General features: G+C 40.7%; 1 protein-coding gene across 1 annotated transcript in view; it reads right to left on the bottom strand.

The window, feature by feature from the left end:
- TES (testin LIM domain protein) overlaps positions 1–18865 on the bottom strand; it is a 28531-nt gene extending 9666 nt beyond the window's left edge. The window contains exons 1-2 of the mRNA XM_013367135.3: positions 18649–18865; positions 6483–6568 (exon numbers count right to left, since the gene is read on the bottom strand). Coding sequence (XP_013222589.3) covers positions 6483–6568; positions 18649–18675 — 113 coding nt within the window. The 5' untranslated portion in view covers positions 18676–18865. The remainder of the gene's footprint in view (positions 1–6482; positions 6569–18648) is intronic.
- Positions 18866–19982: the final 1117 nt, after the last annotated feature.

The following is a 19982-nucleotide window of genomic DNA, read 5'->3' as shown; positions in this document are numbered from 1 at the left end:
GCACAGACAGCCCAAAGATACACACTACGCACATACACCAGTTTTCCATGTGGGGTACAATCATTTCAGTGAGTGATGAACGCTGCCTGGTCATGTGATCATACAGCAACCATAATTCATGGAAACCTAATCTATGAAGCCCACTCAAAATTAAAAATAGCTAACTCTGCAATAGAAATGAGCCACTCCTCTCTAAAAATAACAATGAAATTAAGAACCTTAAGCAGAATAGACTTCACTTTTCAACGCATAAAAGCATAAAGAGTCAATAAGTGAAGTGCAGGCTGTCTGACAGCTTGCATGACTTCCAACTCATTTCCACAACAGGAAAGATGCACAGAATTTCAAAGCTGGTACTCATTTGGACACCTAGTAAACACTGAGCACTTTGCAACCTCCCAACTTAGCAAACCATGAACTAGCATCACCCATTATGCCTAAACGCTGTACTATGCATCTCAAACACTTGTAACATAAAATTTTGTAAGGTCTTCAGCACCAATCTACATGGGTCCTTTACTTAACTAATACTTAGACGCTATTTAATATATTAATAAAGCAATTTATACTTCACTCTGCTCATCTTTTAAGGTGTGCCTGTGATCGTACCTTATTACCAACTCTCAATCATGTCATCTTTGAGATCCAACACTAGGTCACAGAAACAGACCTTATTTTTAGCAGGTTTAATTAATTATTGCATGATGATCATCATGCAGCTATATGCCTCACAGCACACATAAAACTTATATTCAAGTAGCTAATCTATTTGAATAATATTATAGCTTAGCAGATATTTTCTTCATTTTTCAACTTAAGCAACAGTATGCCCCAGTTTTACCCTTGCCTCTTTACAGGATGTAATCTAACAACATTGGTGAACAGACAGACATGCTCAATCAACCTGCACACTAATGCAAGTATAGTCTCACTGCCCAGAACTGCTCTGCTTGCAAAACAGAACTCAGTAAGAACAATTCATATTGCCGTACTCTCTCCACTCTGTACAGTGCCCAACCACAGCAAAGCAGCATCGACAGCCTGCAGAAAACAGATCATCCCCAACAAGCTAGAAGAACACCCTGACTCAATTGCTTTTATCTTCCTCAGTTTCACCTTGAAGGCTTAACTTGTTTCACTAATTCCAGGATCCTCGAGATTTTCTGTCTTCCTGAAAAATAGATTAACAGATACTTGAAAAGAAGTGAAAGTACACAGCTTGTCCTCAGGTCCTTGCTGGGTCCCACTGTGAAAACCAGCATAGAACTACTGTGCTTTATATTTGCATTGAAAAGAATGAGATACTCAGTAATCTCCCCCACCCCAGACTTACTTAGATGGAGAATTTGATTGTGTACATTTCAGTGTAATGTTACCTACTTGCTCTTTCAAGATAAAGTGATTGACTCTTTGCCTACATGGAATTTGTAGGAAGGTGTTATAGGGGCTATGTTACAAAATTACAAGTGTAGTGGCCCTGGCTTGTGGATACTTAAGTCTCCAAATGCAGAAAACTATCCATAAAGAATGCAGAGACTGCTGAGTCACAGCTGATGTCACCATAACTGAGTAAATCAAAGGAAAATCCCTGAGGCTGTTGCCATTTCCCCTGCTTCTCAAGGCTCTCCTGGATCTCAGCCACATGAAGATATCTGTACACCGCTAACAGCCAAAAAAAGTTTCCTGTCCTGATTTATAATCCCTTTTCTTGAATAGTTTCCAGTCCTAAAAGATATCCACTTGACATTTACACACATGACTCTTCCTGCAGAGTACTGTTCACAATTTAGTCATACCTTCTTCCACTGAGTTGCCACATCAGAGCCCTGTTCATTAGTCACTGTCCCTTCTTCAAAAGGGATGTGGTCAATTACTTAGACTAGGTCAGCTGGTCATTTCTTTCACTACAATACAGCTGTATCACTGAAGTGACCCACTTCACAAGTCCGTCTGAAAACTGATGCTTTTTGTTGTTGTTAAAGCAAACACCTGACATGTACCAGCAAAACCAGTTGCTGTTACATGTTTGTCCGAGTGTATATACACGTGTATTTTTGTAGACTTTATCTCCTTTGGCTCTATGAAGAAGACAGGCAGTGACAATTTCTTGTTCTCTCCATCTGAATTGCTGAAAAGATTTTTCCCTTCACTTGAGGACATTCAGCAAGAATCTATTGAAGGAGATACTAAGGACTCCAACTTATGTGTTCATAGCCCTGCCCTCAGAACTTCAAAGGAGAGAAATGTTCCTCCAGACAAATCTCAGCAGTTCTGGAAGCTTTTCCCATTCAAAACATGGAAGATGGGGAGGAAGCTTCAAATATTTATGGAACTAAAAGTTGCATATCACTGTAAAAGAACGATCTAGCAGATTGTACCTTGCTTCCAGGTCTTGGGTGGTTTGAAAGAGGAAGAAGGAAGGTAAACAGATTGCACCCTTTCTCCCAAGCTGGTGAATTCCTGTGTCCTGGATGTCTACTGGCAGCGAGGATCAGAGACTTCCAGTTCCTTCTCCAAAACCAAATGTCAGCCATCCTCCTACTTTATCTTTTGGTGTATGGAAAGGAAAAATAATTCTGATCATGACTCTTCCTACACTGTCTTTGCAGTGGCTCTTAGTGACAAGAGGTGGCAGCCACAAGCACAGAAAAGCCCTCAACAAATACCTGGCAAATCCTAACTGTGCCTCAGTACTTGTCCATCAGCTGTAATATCAGAAAATGTGAAAGCAAATAAAGCCCTTCCTGCCTTCCAGAGATCGTACCTGTGCAGAGAAGCCACATGCTGAAAAAGGTCACTCCCAAGCTTAAGATTCTTGTCTTCAGAAGCTATCCACTACCTTGGGAAGCCACACCAGTGACAATTTTTTTCTTTCCAGTACATACATGAACAAGATAAAACAGAACATTCCCTCCTCCTTTTCGCAGCTTCTGACTTTGCTTTCCCACACCTCCCTCTAGTGAGAGATTCCCAAAGAGCAAACACATACCTTAACAGCAGCCTCTTACAGCCAGCCTGCCCTGCTAAATCTGTGGAGGCTGTTTTGCAGATTGAAAGAAGTCTAACACCCAAACTGAGAAGACCCTGCCTGCTGCCACTGCTACACAGGTAATTGTTCACCTCTCGGCTACTGTTATAGACCACAGCTCTCATATTCATTTTGTGTTCAGCTCACAACACTGAGGCTTTCAGAACTTCAAAATTTAGGAACAAATTTTAAAAAGGGCTTTGTTTACCACTATTTCTGTACTAGCCCAAATTAACAGCTCTGCACCTATATAACCATCCCACACACTGTGCCAAGAATTATAGCACAAAGTGCTTAAAGAGCACTTGCCACCCCAGAAGAGGCATTTTTCCATACTCTCCCATTACAGAGAACAGTGTAGGAACTCTACATAAAATCCTGCTACGAGATTGGTATACTTGGATTTCTTTGAATTTTCCAATCTGACTTCCCCAAAAGGCAGAGAGGCTCCTTCATGCAGAAACACACAGAAATAACAACTAGCTCTTTGAGGTAGTACCAGAACTTCTCCTATATCAGACCAGGGAACAAGAATTACATGATCTGTTGAAGCTCCTCAGCTCCACCCAGGAGAGGGCAGTGTCACTCTTACACAGAGCACAGCAAGGGCTGCAGCCTGGCCCTGCTGCAAACACAACTACTGCCTCACCTACCATGCTGGGTCCAGTGGCACCCAGGTACCTTTCTTCATAGTGCTCATATGGTGCATGTCTTGGACACGTGGCTAAACCAGCACTGATACCACTTGCTATTGCTGAGCAGTACTTGCACAGTGTCAGGGCTCCTTTTAGGCCTCTGCCCTTACTTCAGCAAGTAAGCTGGGGTGGGCAAGAAGGTGGCAGGAAGCACAGCTGACTGAGAGGAAGCACAACTGACTCTTAATTGGCCAGAGGGATACTCCATACCATTCAACGTCATACTCAGCAATAAGATAGGATAGAGGATGAAGAAGCAGGGTTTCCAACTTCCAATGTGGCCATTGCTCGGAGACTGGCTGAGCACAAGTCTGCTGGTGGGATGTGGAAATGAATGCTTTTGCAACATTTCCTCCCCCCCCCCCAACCTTTTCCTTCACCTGTTCAACTGACTATTTCAACCCGTGAGGTTTCTCACTTTTGTTCTTCCCTTTTTCTCCTCCACCCTGCTGTAAGGGGACAGAGAACAAGCAGCTGCCATGGGTGCTTGGCTGCTGGCTGTGGTCAACGCACCATAGTGATCCTTCCCAACTTGTAACAGCTTCTCTAACTACAATTCTTATTTCAATACCTATTACCTACAGAGAAGAAAAAGTGAAATTGGTGATTTAACTTGAAATACTGATCATTCATGTAATAAAAACAATATTCAGTCTACTTCTGCTACAGTTTGCCTCTATTTATGAGTTTCAGATTTTAAGGCTAACATGACTAGGTGAACAGCTATTTAGGATCCATTCCTTTCTGTTCAAGAGGTAGAATCCTGAAATCTTGGTATCATGCAAAGCATATTAATATATTTTTTTCCTTTGAAAACTGTTAAAAATTATTTCAGACTTCAGATTCACACCCTTCCTGCATCCAGCAGAAACAGCTTTTTTCTGACCCATGCTTGAATTGCCTCAAATGGCTAACTTTTCCTCTATTTCAAATGTATGTGCTACATTTGTGTGACAGCTAGAAGATGCTTCTCAGACTACTTCCAGCCACCTTCTATATCAATTACTAAACAGCCACTGGCGTTATGCCTTTTTCTTTCTTGCTATTTAATCCACTGCCATCTACAGGCTCTTACTTTTCAGGACAGACAGTGTTCAGGACCTGGCACAATGAGCCCTAACTGCAGGAACACTGTGAAACGTGTCTAAAGAAAAAGACACACATAAACCTCCTAATATACACACCAAAGCAGACACATTCCAGCCTGCTAAACATGCAATTATGTGACTAAATAACTTCAGACATTTTATATCTTCTTATCGCAAATTCTTCCCTGTTGAAGAACAAGCTAGTAATTACCAGGTCTCTTAATAACAGGAACTAAGAAAAAGACGACAAAAAGGAAGAGTTAAGAAAAAGTTAACTGGCTTAGTCTTTTTTTCTCCCCCCACTTGTGATTTCCTTATTTATCACACTGGCCCTAAGCAAAGATCTTTCTCTCAAGTAGGAAGTGACATAATTTCTCATATAACCATGGATAAACAACACTATTTAGTCCTGCAAAAATTTTTATCCTGTTTTATAAAATTACCCACGCATGTTAACTATGTTCTGTTTTTCTAGTGTCTCTGCACAAGCCCCCTCAGTGACTATCTGTACATCGAAAAAAAAAAAAAAAATCTTTTCATAATCTAATAATTTCTTCTATCTTTAGGTGATCAAGTTTGGTTGTTAGTGTACTACCACTTCATGCTCCTTGTCATAATTTATAAGTTGTTTTTAGAGTTATGTATTACAGATATATAACTGAAGCTATATCTTCACCAACTATAGCAAATGTTTGCTGTGGTCTGTTTGTCTGGTTTTTCTCTAAACTGAGTCTCAGCTGCAGTCAAATACTTAGGTAAAGATGTAAAAGTCTCCTAGGCCTTATCTGTACCTGATGATACTCTGGCTGGGATGTAAATACTACCTTAAAGAACCTCACAAAATAAAACCCTACTGCAGATACAGATATGACAGTAGCTAAATAGCATTGTTGAAACATCACTTTCATTGCTAGCATGTGTTAGTGCACATGTATGTCCTGTGCAATCTGCTACCCTTAAGAGTATTTTTTTTTTCTAATAAATCCAAATCACTAGGCTGTACCTTAAAACACAACCAGTATAATCAGTGAACTGAGCTGTTAAGGTTTCAGTAAGACAAGAAAAGTCTTAATGGAATATAAAATTTCTGCAGAAGTAACAGCACAGACTACAGCATATTTACCGCAAGTATCATCAGCTCTTACTGGTTTAGGAACAGTGCATCACCCAAGGCCAAGTACTATCTAACTTGCTTGAATTATGGCACCTCCTTCCCCTCCAAGTAATTTGTAGGTGTATAGAAAGTTTCAATATCTTTGCAACATAGTGTTACCTAAAATCTGAGATCAAGGTGTATGCCTTTGGTCAGGAGTTGAGAAAACATTTTATTGCTGAGGTAAAACACACTTCTTCCCCATCATCTCTCTTACTGTAGGAACAGAGATGTTTTCACAAACCTGCTTCAACTGTTCATTAAGCTAAAGCAAATGCTTCGGTAGAAGTACCAGCATTTACTTCAGTGCAAATGAAAGGTACATTCACAAGTGATGGCATACTTAAACACTCTGTTGTGCAGCTGAGCTCTGGCCCTGAATCTAGACACAGTCTCTTTAATGCATCTGAATAATTTAATTGAAAGAGAGAATAAAATCAGTTACTTATACATTTGCATGCACACGCCTAGATCTGTAGTGGTGAGTCACAGCTTAAGGGACACCTGACGCAACTTACCTCCAGAAATGAAGCTCAAATCCTTCACACTTATCCTTGCATTTTAAACAGGGGGCACCAAATCCTTGCTCATGGCCCAAGCCCATCTATGTAAAAAAGCAAGAAGAAAACTACAGTCAGCTTCAAGAAATATGTTGCATGAATGATGTTACTGCTGCCCTTATGATCTGCAATCCACAACTAAAGGTAAAGATTAAGCATTTAACTAAACTGACATCAGGACATTATGTTAGGGTCCAATCACCTTTCCATTGTACCTACATAAGTGACAGTGTTTGCACAAACCTGTTTGTAGGGCTGAGCTAGCAGGCAGAAAGTTAGCCTTAGCCAAAACTAAGTATTTTTGTGGTGACTTGTCTCCCCAGGCCAGCTCTCTGCAAGTTTCACACAAGGGAGGAAGCAGATTCTTTTCAGCCCTGACTTAGGTCTGTGGCTGTGAAACCGCAGCAAGTGAGGCCATAAGACCAAGTCAAAGGACATTTAATCCAGCTGTTAGGACAAAGTTATTTGCAGAATATGATTTGGCAAGATGCAAGAGATCAAGAAATAAGCAGATGCCACATTCATATGCACTAACCCGGACAGCGGAGAGGAATAAAGAAAACATCTTAGACATTAGTCTAATATTCCCAAGTCTGTTTGAGACTACTCTGATAGTGACTGAGAGCAGAACATAACCTTTACAATTATGTTTCAGCTGGACTAATACCAGCTTACTTTCCAAGGAGAAAGAGAAACAACACAGTTAGTGAAAGCAATGACCATAAATGATATGCAAATAGTTTCACTGTGAAAAGATTAAAAAGGCAGATGACCATAATGCAGGGGAAATATGGGAGAACATAAAAACCCGTGCACAGTAAAGGCCAATATTCACACAATATATCAATACATCAGCACATTTAACTGATTAACAGCCACTGGAAGTTCAAGGTGAAAAGTAAGACATCAAGCTCTATAACATATGCATCCATGTACTATAGTAAATTTTAAATGCCCTACTCCAGCTCTTTAAACCTTTAGGGAACATTGCTCTTAAATCAGACAGATGAAGGACCATGGAACGGTAGTCATGGCCTGGTGTGCAGGTTCATGCCCAACACATGGAGGGGACCCATCCCACACTCCCACCACTGCTCCAGCAGCATGAGGAGCACTCCCAGTGAGCTGTGGGCAGATGCAGCAGGAGGGATGGTCATCACAAAGGGGACAACTCACCTCCAGTCTGCCTTTTACCATCAATGGAAAGTGAGCTGGAGCTGACAAGTGCTGATACTAACTTTAGTTCTCACAACAATAATGCAATGTCAGGGTTAATTAGATTTTGTGATACAGTTTTGTTATTAGGAAGTTTCCAATATACGCCAAGAAGCCATACTGCTTTTGTTGTACATACAAGGATATAAACAGCTAAGCTTTCAACTTGTTTCTGTCTAAAATGAAGGAACACATTCACAAACCATTTGCTCAACAAAAAACACATAAGATGCAGGGAAGACTATAGTCTTAGTCATTTTATAATTTGAAGGAACGTTGCTCCTGGGGACATTATAAAACCTTCCTGAAGATTATGGGCTATCTAGCCAGAGGAGATACTTCTGCAGCTATTAATCCCTGCTTTCAACTGCAGGGGTACATAGAGGGACATGAAATTATTTCTTCCTTTCTTATCCAGAAGAAGAAATACAAGCCTGCTGTGATCATGGTGACATCTTTATCAGCCTAAAGGCTCAATTTCACATTCTAGAGGCACCAACTTAAAGCCAGAGCAGCAGACACCTAAAATAAACATAACTTTATGATTCTGTTTTATCAACTACAGTTTTGACTATGTTGGATATATAAAGCTAACAGGTTAATAAAATCTGATCTCTATTGATGGGTGTTTACAAGAGTCTTCTCATGTAGAATCCAGAGTCCCACCATACACACACTGTACCTCAGACACACACCCCCTACATCAGAAAACAACAAAGCGCTCTTATCAGGTCACACACAAACAGAACAAAATGTTGGCCAGGATCTTCTGTAAAGAGAAAGAGGAAGCTAGAGCAACACACAACTTTTTTTTTTTTTCAGAACAGATTGGTTTTTTGTTTGGGTTCATTGTTTGGGGTTTTTTTTGATGTTTTTTTGTTTGTTTGTTTTTCCAAACTCTCTAGGAAGCTTTTAAAATTAAAATGTGCTTGCATTGCACCCTCCCCCCTGCCCCTGCAAAAGCCAACATTAACCTGTTCTCTCTAGCCGCCAAGTTCAGCTACAAACTGGCATTACTTACAAAAAATGCTTGGACTCTCCCTTCCTTTGAAAAAGGAGGAAGGGAGAGAAAGAGCAATAATGATAATTTTATTAGTATTGTAATTTGAAGGGTTAGAAACCTAGGATCATTTGTGTATAGAGCTATCAAGCAGTATACAGATAAACAGCCTTAACATTTCCAGAATACCCAAAATAGAATCTGAAATGCAAGAAGATTAAAATGCTTTTCGTGATTTTTTTAATATATAATTTTCAAGCCTCTTAAATGTTAAGGGTTCAAGCTAAAAATACCTCTCCAGAAGCAAATTAAGGAGAGGAAATATGTGCTGTCTAAAAGCTCCACCCAAAACACTCTCCCTTTCCAGCCTAGATGGACAACAACCAGCCAGACTACTTGCATCTTCACAACCAGCAGTCTTGGCATCGGTTTCTTCAGAAACACAAGATTCTGCATTCCCTTTCCAGTAATAAAGTGCACATCATTCAATAAATGCCTATGCAGCTTAAGATAAATAAACTGAATTAGCAGAGACAGACTTGTTTTGAAACATTTCTCAGACTGCTGCAAAAGAGAGAGAAGGGGATGACGTTTCCATATGCAATGTCTGGTCACCTTATGAAAAAAAGGGCACATTGAGAATTGAATTAGACAACTCCAGATGCATGCACAACCTCTGCCTTTGTTCTGATGGAGAAACTATGTGGTTACTTGCCAAAAATCTGTATTAAACAACAATAGAGTCAAACCCAAATCACTGTGCACTATCTAAAGATCAAGTCTCTGCCTGTCAAATATCCCTCCACAGTGCTGTAACAGAACCTGCTTCAGCAGCAAGGAAGTATCAGTCTCAGAAGTGACCGTTTCCTCTTCAGCAGCTGATTCTGCTGTAATCTGGAAAATTCAGAGAGCCTAAAGCCTCAGTGTGCTTCTTCATTGCTCCTGCCTATGTTTATTCCCCAAGCCTTCTGAAGGACATGGCTCTATGCTGGGGCACCCAGAGATGCAGCACAGGCTGAGCACACCCTGGAGCAGGAATGCGTGTCTGGGAAAAGAAGGGAATCCATTTTCCCCATAAACTGAGTTATGGGAGAAATAGCACAGACAGGTCTGCTGAAATTCTGCCAGAAGAAGGTTCCTGCCTGTCTACTGCCATTAATTTTCATTTTACAGAAAAAGCTATCCAAAACCATCTGGTATTACTAACATACCCAATAGACTTAAACAGGCTGAGTATGGAAGATGATAGCAATAAGATTGAGATCATCTGTTGCATGCTGCTTTCAAGATTAAAGAGTCTTCAAGGGCAAAGAATTTTAAATGGTTACAGTTAAAATGAGAATCAGCAAAAGACTGCCCCTTTTCAGTTCAGACTGGAACTCCGTGTCAAGAGTTGGCTGTCTTTATATTATGGTAGAAGCTTACTGTCACCCTAAAAATCCAAATGGCCCAGTTCAACTGTCTAATAGTTTGTTCAGATGTAGAATGGAAACACAGTAGTTACTATGAAATAGTTTAAACCTGGATTATCAGAAGTGTTTATTGTTAAGTTTATTGAACACCGAGAATGAAAGTGCAACAAATGCCATTTCTTCCTCCTATTAATTTAAAATCCTCTGGCAAACACTGAAATCCTGTTTTGTTGCAATCTTAGAACACTAATTTGGGAATTTGTATTCCTGTAAATACAGTAGACTTCACAGAGCACCAGACAAAACATCTTCCATATGGGATGCTGTGAAAGAAATTCATTGAGGCAAATAGACTATGCACATAGAGGTAGATGGCCAGTTTAGTCTCCACATTGATACGAATGTAATTATATTTGGTTGGCTGCAGTTTCTCTTATGTGATAAATATAGATAAGTTTAACAAGCTTGCTCCTACATGGAACAGATTGTGCCACAGCTCAGAGCTCTGGCAAAAAAAAAATGCGTTGTGATAAATGGAGGATTAGACTTTTAATAGTGTAATGTCACAGAACTCAAGGTGATTGTTGACAGTTACAGGGAAAACAAAGATAAGCCCTAAGAAATCTTAGGTAAATTAAGACATAAGACAGAGCAGTAGTTTTTGAAGCTTGCTTATACTTGTTTTTAATGAGCACAGACTATTTTAAGTTGCAAGGGCTCTCTGGAGGTCATCCAATTGCCCACAAAGAGCAAGTACAACAAAATCAGATTTGTCAAGGGCCTTGTCCAGATGCAGATTCAACATCTTATTATGATGCTGGACCACAGAGAAGAAATAAAATCAGTATGTTTGATCAGAATATCTCACATTGCAGCTTCTGCCCACTCTCATATTATGACTATACAGTGACTACAGTCCAATTCTGTATTTTCTGTTCACTCTCACGGAGCAGCTGGGCACAATTGATACCAAGAACATCCTGGCAGTTCAACTGGAAGTCTTCATTTTAATAGTTAAAATTTAATAGTCATCATACCTAGTACTAATCTAGCCCTCAAATAAAGCAACCTGGTTTGACATTCCTTCTCCTTTACAAAGGTCTTCCTCCCACAACACTTTTACTTCTTCAGTCCCACCAAAAGATCAGAGCTAACTTGGGTCTTGGCTTCTTTTCCTTCCTGCCCCCTGAAAGCAATCCTGTACCACCAGACAGGTGATCTGCGTTAATCTTCCACCTTGCCACAGACATCAAGACACAACACTGGTACACAGCCTCTGCAGAAGATCAGTCCTTCCACTGTCCAAGGCCTCTTCAGAATTTGAAAGGTTGTGGCTATACAGTGAGAAAGTTGTCATTAGTGGGCTGTGATAATTAACAGTCAGTCCCAGAATAGACTTAAATCCTTTTCATAGACCTTTTTGCAGATCTTTCTCTCATGCCCCTGAGTGCTCCAAGGGCAGAAGTGAAGAGATCCATGCTAAAGCTGGGTTTGGATTTACTATAAAATCCCAGGGATCTTATCATTTGTAGATTACCTAATTACTGATCCATTTGGATGTTTGTGGGGGCACATCAAATGATACTGTTTCCCACTTCCAATGTAACCTTGAAAAAAACACTTGTATAGCATAACAAAACAGATTTCTAGTATATCCTGATGTACTTTAGGAAGTTCCAAAGAAGAAGGTAAAGCCAAGTATACAAAGAACTGCCCATGAGAACAAGAGACATTAGAAATCTTCTGTGCATGCCTTATTGCTGAGACCTGATCTTGTATCACTATGTTCTGTACCAGCAGGAGCCTTCTCTAGTAAGGAAAGACAGCAAACTGGAAATTTAAATAGGTTACAGTATTTAAATTTTAAAAACCAGAAAAGGTATGTTATTTCTTAGGATTCCAAAACGGGGAAAAAAAAGAAACAACAAAAAAAAGCCAAAACACAAAGACACATTAGTATCTGGAAAATGCTCTTAAAAGACTTCTATGGACACAGTATGAAAACAGAGAAAAAGTTTCATCTGTAGTGAAGAGCAGTATCCCACAGACCATTCTGTATTTGTTATTATTGAGCATGTCTATCAAAATTGATGGCAAGTCTGTCCTAGCTTTTTTTTTTAAATACGCATTTTGATCTAGGGAAAAGTTGACTCAGATTAAGATGTAGAAGCTTGAGTAAGGAAGTCCATTTGCACAGAAGGAAGGATGCCAAAAAGTGGTTGCATCCAAGAAAAATATTTGAAAGATGATCTTGGCAAGATGGGCAAAAGAATAAATCAAGGAGCTGCAGCAGCCTACAATAGTACACAAGTACTAAAAATTTATTTTATTTTCATGTCTACAGCTAAATATCAAACAGTTCTGAATATAAATATTTAAGACACTTCTACACAGCCCACTGTCAAAAGACTAACAGCTATTAAAGACATCCCAGCTGGGCTGAAAACAAGTAGTGTTTATTCACAAAGTCCAGTATGAGACCAGTTAAGTTTGAATGCAGTTGGCAGGCACTATGACACTGTATATAAACCTCCAATACAGCACTAGCCATCACCCAATACTGCAGAGGCATTTTCACAATATATGTGTATTTTGTATTGCCATCAGTGCTCTTGCCCAGCTGCATCTTCTAGTACCAGGTTTTGAAAAGGTAACATGGAAATCTACACACTCACTTATTAGGGTCTGTAGTCATGCAAGAAAGGGCTTCTTTTTGCGTGTTGTTTTTTTTTCAGCTAGACAACCTCAGACTGGAAACAAGGTGCAAAGGGAGGATTAGACAGACTTTAAAAAACAAAAATACCAGAAGTGCACATACAGCAGTACTAAAGTACAGTTATGTCTGATGTGATCTGAAATTACCATAATAGAAGCCTCCTCACTCCCTTGATCCTCAACCTATTCACCTGATCAAGCCTAAGACCCAAGATAACACATGGGACAGGTTTTCATCTGCACAGCTCTACTCTACCTGCAGGTCTTCAGCACCTAGAAGAACCTCACCAATGTTAGTGGAAAGTATATATTAGGTAGGGTGTTTCTTTTTTTTCAAACACATACACCCTACATAAAGCATATATACACATCCCATACATGTATATATTAGCTACGTAAACCAAACATGCATATATTTTTTAAAACAGATTGTAAAATGTAATTTTGAAATACAGCACAGTATATTTACTTCTACCCCATTACACCTATAAACTTTGTATTTGCCGGGAAGAAGACATTAATCTGTAAGACGTGTTCAGAATGCTTAAAAACACATTTCGTTTACTTCAGGAAAGTAACTTCTACAACTAAAATTTCATTGACAATTGTGACTCACCATTATTATTATTTTACTTAGAGGAAAAGAAAAACTTTCCTTTTTTTCCAGGAGCACTTGCAGAAACATATCTTTGTGCCTTTAATGACAGAATACTGTAACTTAAACAGTGAGATGGAAAATTAACTTACTTTAATACTGGGCTTATAATTAAGCCATATTAAAGAAAATTTCACCTAATCTCAGAAGCCATGCAGTCCTGCATCCAAAGAGTTTCTTGGCCTGGTACTTTATATCATTGCATGATATTTTATGGTCAAACACCTGGGGAGTACTTCTACAACAGAAAAAAATGTTTAATTTAGCCTTGCTGTCTCTGCCAAGCTGATATGCAGGCACACCAAGCAAAAAGTAACTAGGGGTGTATTCAGACAGGTGTTCCAGAAGAAAAAAAAACAAAACAAAACAAAAAACCCACACCACTTATTTTTTTTCCCCAAAGTTTGAGGGCAAAATAAATCCCATTGCAATGTATGCAGGAAGTAGTTAGTCAGTTTCCCTGTTAACAAAACTGAAGTAGCTCCTCTCACATCTCCACATTTGTTTTCATACTTCTTGCAAACAAAACTCGCCCATGAGTCACCTTACATTTCCTTGATCTTACTATACCTAAGGAACAGCAAAAAAGCTCTGTTATCGAGATTTCCATGGCAGTAACACCAAAACAGTGACATCAACAGGAAGTGGAGCCCAGCAGATATTACTAAATCATGTTTCGCAAAACACGAAAAAGTTGACTTTGCTCCTATGCATACTTCATTCACTGCTCATTTATCAAAGTTCATTACAGTTGTTGACTTAAGAATGTCTAAAGCACTCTGTGTTTGGTTTTCCACTATAACACAACCAACCAATTCTCACGCCATAGGAAAAGAACCACGCAGAGATTCCACACTGGAGAAGCTGCATCTCTTCGCTCAAACTCCTCTGACCCCAACAGTCTTTTTATAAAGCAAGTATTATACAGTGAAAGCTTATACAGAACAAATCTGCTGCCAGATTATTTTCTCCACTGAAGCACAAGACCATGCTGTCAGCAGGACCATGACCTACTGATTCATTTTACCAAGTTCAGGGAGGTGACAGACAGGGCAGGAATCCAGACTAGCAGAACTTCATTCTAACAGACTCTTCAATAAAGAGCATTAAATCTTCATTTTCCCTATACCCTCAAAGCAAGATTTGAGAACACAGTGTACATTGTATTCAGGATAAATAGCGGTCTGTTTGTTGCACAAGTACTTTTCAAGCCAGAGCTACTGTTTTAAGGCTCCAGCTCTGTTGTGAAATCTCTTTTCACATACAAAGCTATCTTCATGATCCTCAAATGCAAGAGCAAATCCAACCCATCCTGAGACAAAGGAGAAAACTGTACAGTCATCCTTGAACTCCCCATCCCCTTAAAAGGGAAACTATAATGGAAAATAAAGTATCAGACTTGGTATTCATATAGTGGCTAAAAAGACTGTCTTGCAACTACATTTTACCACATTATTCACTGCCTAGATGTTCGTCAGTCACTTCGTGTCTCCAAGAAACAGTGATCTGACTACAAAGAAGTTACACATATATGTTTAATAAAGTATATGTTCTGCATATATTCTCGGTGCCGAAAATTCATTCTGAAAAATGTGTTTCCTGCAGGCTGAGGTTGTCCAGAAGCCAGGATTTAGACCAAAAGAGACATCTTGTTACACAGTAGATTTGCTTCCTCTGGTCAGTTGTGAAGACAGCAATATCAGTCTTACAGCACATAAAAGAAAGCAAACAGAAGAAGTTCAGTGAAAAGTCTGAGCTGAAGTAATTGTGATTCCTCAAGAGGCAAACACTTAAGAAGGGTATGTTACACAGGACCACTGCTTTTCTCTTAACAGACAGCAAACATAAGCTATTCATTGCTGAAAGGATGGGTTAGAAGTTGTTGCAGATGGGGCAGTAGTTCTTCCTGCTGAAGGACAGGTAGGTTGAGCCCTCATGCCCTTCTAATGGAGGGGAAGCAATTCCTGTCAGATTAACTGTGCTGGAACAGTTACATTTGGAGAAAAAACAAACAAAACCACACAAAACACCCCCAAAAAAACCCAAACAAAGAAATCAAACCTGACATCAACAATGAAAACAGACTTTCTTGAGGCATTTCAGAAGGGTGTTTTCTCTTCTTACAAACCCAGATACACAGATATGTGTACCATTCATGTATACGTGCATGTTTCTCTCCAGTACAGCACCAGCTTCTTGAAGGCCAACAGCAGCTTTCCAAAAAGACAATGGAGAAGATCACAACTAGACTACTGACACTTGGAGAAATCTCAGAAATGTCACCTTGGAAATTTCATCTCTTGAGTTTTCTAGAAGCAGAAAGCATCCCATTATATTGCCCTATGCAGTTATAGATAAGCAGTTGCGGTCAGACGAAGAAATTTTTCTTTTACTGTATCAGCTGGGTGTCAGAGCCTCCACACCACACGCTGCTCCACTGGGCACTCATCTCCCTCTGCTCTGCTCAACATGGCTACAGAACAGCCAACTTCTGAACTGAGACTTTACGTTCAGAAGAGAGAGGCAACAGCAACTTATTTGGGGACAATGAAGTAATTCCTGCTTCCTTCTGCCCAGTGTTATTGGAACTTCCTACCCAACAGGCAGGTCTGCCACTCATTAGCCCCCCTAACATTTACCTTCCTTTGCCAGGCAGTGAATAGGTACAAGTCACTATAAAATAAAAAGTTACATAAGGTAGCAAGCATATTTTGTGAAAGGACCCAAGTTATTTCAGCCCAGGGTGCAGCACCTAATGGCAGGTATGAGAACCACAGCATGTGGTTCAGTAACTCATTACTGCTGATGGACCAAAAAAAGAAAGAAAAAAATAATAATAATAATAAAAAAAAATCTGTCAGGGACATCTCCATCCATCTGAAGACAAGTTTCTCTTAAAGGCTAAGTAGTTTACTGGTTTTGATAGACTTTACGGGAACCTTCCCAGAACGTTCTTTCACCTTTCAAGAAACAGGTGAGTTTGCAAAAAGAAACAAGTAAAAGATAAGGAAATAAACATGATGAGAATAGGAATTTAAGTGTGGAAAATGAACACATGCAGCTATTGCTGAGTAGATGTGAACTGTTATTCATTCTTTCCAGTGTATGAAATCAAAGAAGTTTTAATTAAGTAAATATGGGTAGTAAAAAAATGAAGAAAAGGATTTAGTACTGAGCACACTGGCACACAGAGATGCTTCCCAGGTCTCCCTGCATTGACTTGTCACAGATCCTGTTCTCTTGGGAAAGGAGTTTCACCTAAGTAATAAAGGGAAAGAGGCTGGTGGGGAGATGCGAACAAGCAACAAGAGGAAGAGGAAGAACGGTAGATTTCTGAACATAGGTTTAATCAAAACAGAGAAAAAGTGAAGTTCTTCATATCATAAGCATCTCCTAGCAGTATTAACAGTAAAACTGAACAGAACATAAAAATTAATTTCCACAGAGCTTTGCTGTTTTCTTCTGCTGCACCAGCTTCCACACCTGTCTGAGCAGGTTCAAAAAAAATCTTCAGGAATCTTTGAAGTTGATGAAAGAGAAAAGTTAAATATGTCAAAAAATAGGCAAATAAAATTACAATACAAACAACTTCCCAATAACTACAGTGCAATTTAAGGTAGATGCCACTAAAAGTTCACTCAAACCAAGACTCCATTATCAGCAGATGTTTATCAGTATTTCACAGCACATATTTATTTTCTCTTTAGATAGAGAAATTCTGAATAGGAATGCTGTATCTTTCAGAAACACGCGCCTCTTCACTCCTGGAGTTCAAAAAACTTTCAGTGACCAACCTCTATGAAGCCATCAAGTTTTAAAACGGGCTTAGAAAGTTTGAGTAAATCTACTAGAGAAGCTTATCTTAATCACATACAAGCAGTCAGGCAAAGGGGACAACCTCCTGCCACAAGTAGCTTCTAAAGACAGTGACAGTACTTCGCTGCATCCATCCATCCCCTGATGTCCTGAAGTTGGCTGAGGGATGAGATATGCAGTTTCTCCAAACTAAGACCCTCATCTAGGTGACATCACTTGGAGAAAGCTGTAACTCAAGGCTAACTTGCTTCAATGGGATTCAGCCTTGACTTAACAGATAGTCTTCCACATGGCACAAGTATTTCCACATGCCAGTCAGTTTCTAGACTAAAAGTATAGGTACACAAAAAGGCAGATGGATACTTTAGAACAACTTACTGCCCTTAAACATAACTCAGGAATACAAACCATGTGTGTCCATACAATATGCACTTTGAAAGACTAGTTTTGATATATCACTGAGGGTTATGTACAGATTTAAGACATGTTCATATAAAAAGTTCCTTCTGTCTTTATTAGTGTTGTAACAGATACTATAAAGTTCTTACTAAAAGAAGTCATCGCTTAAGTGCTGCATCTAATTTCCAAAAGCACTAGAAACAAAGATTTAGAGGTGCGTCCCACATGACATCAGTTTCAGATATCAAGTTTTAAACAGTGAGTTTTGGAAGAGATCCAATACAACAGGATTACCTATCGCTGTTAATTGTTACTGCTTCTTGCCAATCTGAGTCCAAACTAACTAGTTAATATCTCTTTTTAAAACAACAAAAACAAACAAACAAACAAAAGATCAACCCTAAGTTTCTGCCTTGGGTAATCCATACAAACGCTGAAAAAACATTTGTAATGAACTAGTCACATCAAAAGTCAGAAATTATTCTTCAGCATACCCACGAACAGCACTTTGGCTGTAATTTGGGTTTCACACTCACAGAGCACACACCTGAACACAGCTATTAGGTCTCAAGGTTTTTTGAGGGAAGGACAGATGTTTTTACTTGCATGATAGGACAGGGGTAACCACTCGGCTACCTGAGGAATAAACTGCAGCGTCTTAATTACCGTCCGGCGCAAAGGACAAGTTCGCTGTTCCGCCTGCGGGCGAGGCCACGGCAGGAGGTCGCTCCGCAGGCAGCTCCCCTGCCCCTCACCTGCCCTCCGCTTGCGGATGGGGTGACGGAGCGGGAGGAGCAGGGCGCTGGGACAGGGGCACCACTCCGCGCCCGACCCCGGCGCTCGGGGGCGACTCCAGCGGAGGGCAACGCCGGCTGGCGCGGCAGGTAACCCGGCGGGCAGCCCCCACCTTACCTTTTTCACTCTGCTCTCCAGGTCCATGCTGCCACCGGGCCGGGCTCCGACGCAGGGTGGGGTGCGAAGCGGCGGCTCCTGTCCTGTCCTGTCCCGTCCCGTTCCGTTCCGTCCGGGCTGCGGTGCACGGGCGAGGTCGCACCCGCCGCCGCCGCGCTCAAACTTCCACTGCCCTGCGGCAGTGGCTGCAGCCGAACAAAGGCAGAGCGGCAGCCAATCCCCGCCCGGCCGTCCGCCGGCCCGCCAGCCAATCACCCACCGCCGCCGCGTCCCGGCCCGGCCCGGGGCTGCGGCTCCTGAGCCGGCGAGGGTAAAGTCACGGGGAAGGCATTTGCTGACGCAGCGCTTCACCTTGGAGCGCAGACGCCTAGAAACGCGGACTCTGATGATTTATTGACCGGAGCAGGAGCGGGAGGTGAGGGCGGGCGAGCCCTCGCCTTGCCGGGGCTGTTTCCTCAGGCACCGCCGTAGCGGTCGGGTCCCAGGAGGGTGCCTGGTGCCGGCTGGGCAGCTCTTACAGCCGGTTAGAATTTCATCGTGCTGGGGCTGAGCTCGCCTTGAGGCGACGGAGGAGCCCATGGCACAAGGGGTGGTGACAGGGCTCTGGTTGGGACAGAACCCCACTGCCCACCTTCTGCTCAGCCCGGTCCCCCAAGACTGTGTAGAACTGCCCTTTGATTCAAGTTCCGTGGCCCAATTTTGCCCCCTCTCACCTCCACTACGTCGGGAAGAAATTGCTAGTTTTGCCCGGGTGGATTTTCTTCCATGTAAATCCACCCAAGAGGTTTTGCAACTCTGGAACCTGATCTCATTGTGTGTTACCACACACTTTACAACAATGAGTTTTGTCTGTTCCCTGAACTGAACAAAATTTTTTTTCTCCTGTTGGCATTAGACGAATATCGTGAAAAAAATATAGACTGTGATCCCAGTCTTCAAAATCATATGCACTTGATCAGCCCTGGGATGCCACTGATAATGTAAAATATATTTTATACATAATGTATATTTAATATAAAATGACAGAATAATTTAAGCATTTGCAAGATTGAATACTTCCATAAATATTTTCTTCTTTCATATTTCTTTTGATCTTTAGAAAAAGTAACAGATGTTCATACAGACTTTATAGCTACCCTGTGGCCATGAATAATTTGGTAGATTATTTTGTCATTCATCTGCAGAATCTAATCCTTTCTCTCCACACATACCAACTTTTCTCAAGGAAGTTTTAGGTCGTTTTGCTTCTTCCCCAGAGGCCAAATATACTTCTCTTTCAGTGTTTCATTTTTTTGTCTGACATCACTTGTTGAAAGATGTTTGCAACAAAGCAA

The sequence above is a fragment of the Columba livia genome, chromosome 1, assembly GCF_036013475.1.
Source record: "Columba livia isolate bColLiv1 breed racing homer chromosome 1, bColLiv1.pat.W.v2, whole genome shotgun sequence".
Lineage (NCBI taxonomy): Eukaryota > Metazoa > Chordata > Aves > Columbiformes > Columbidae > Columba > Columba livia.
Note: the sequence above shows the minus strand (reverse complement) of the source record. Positions and strands in the feature narration are given on the sequence as shown.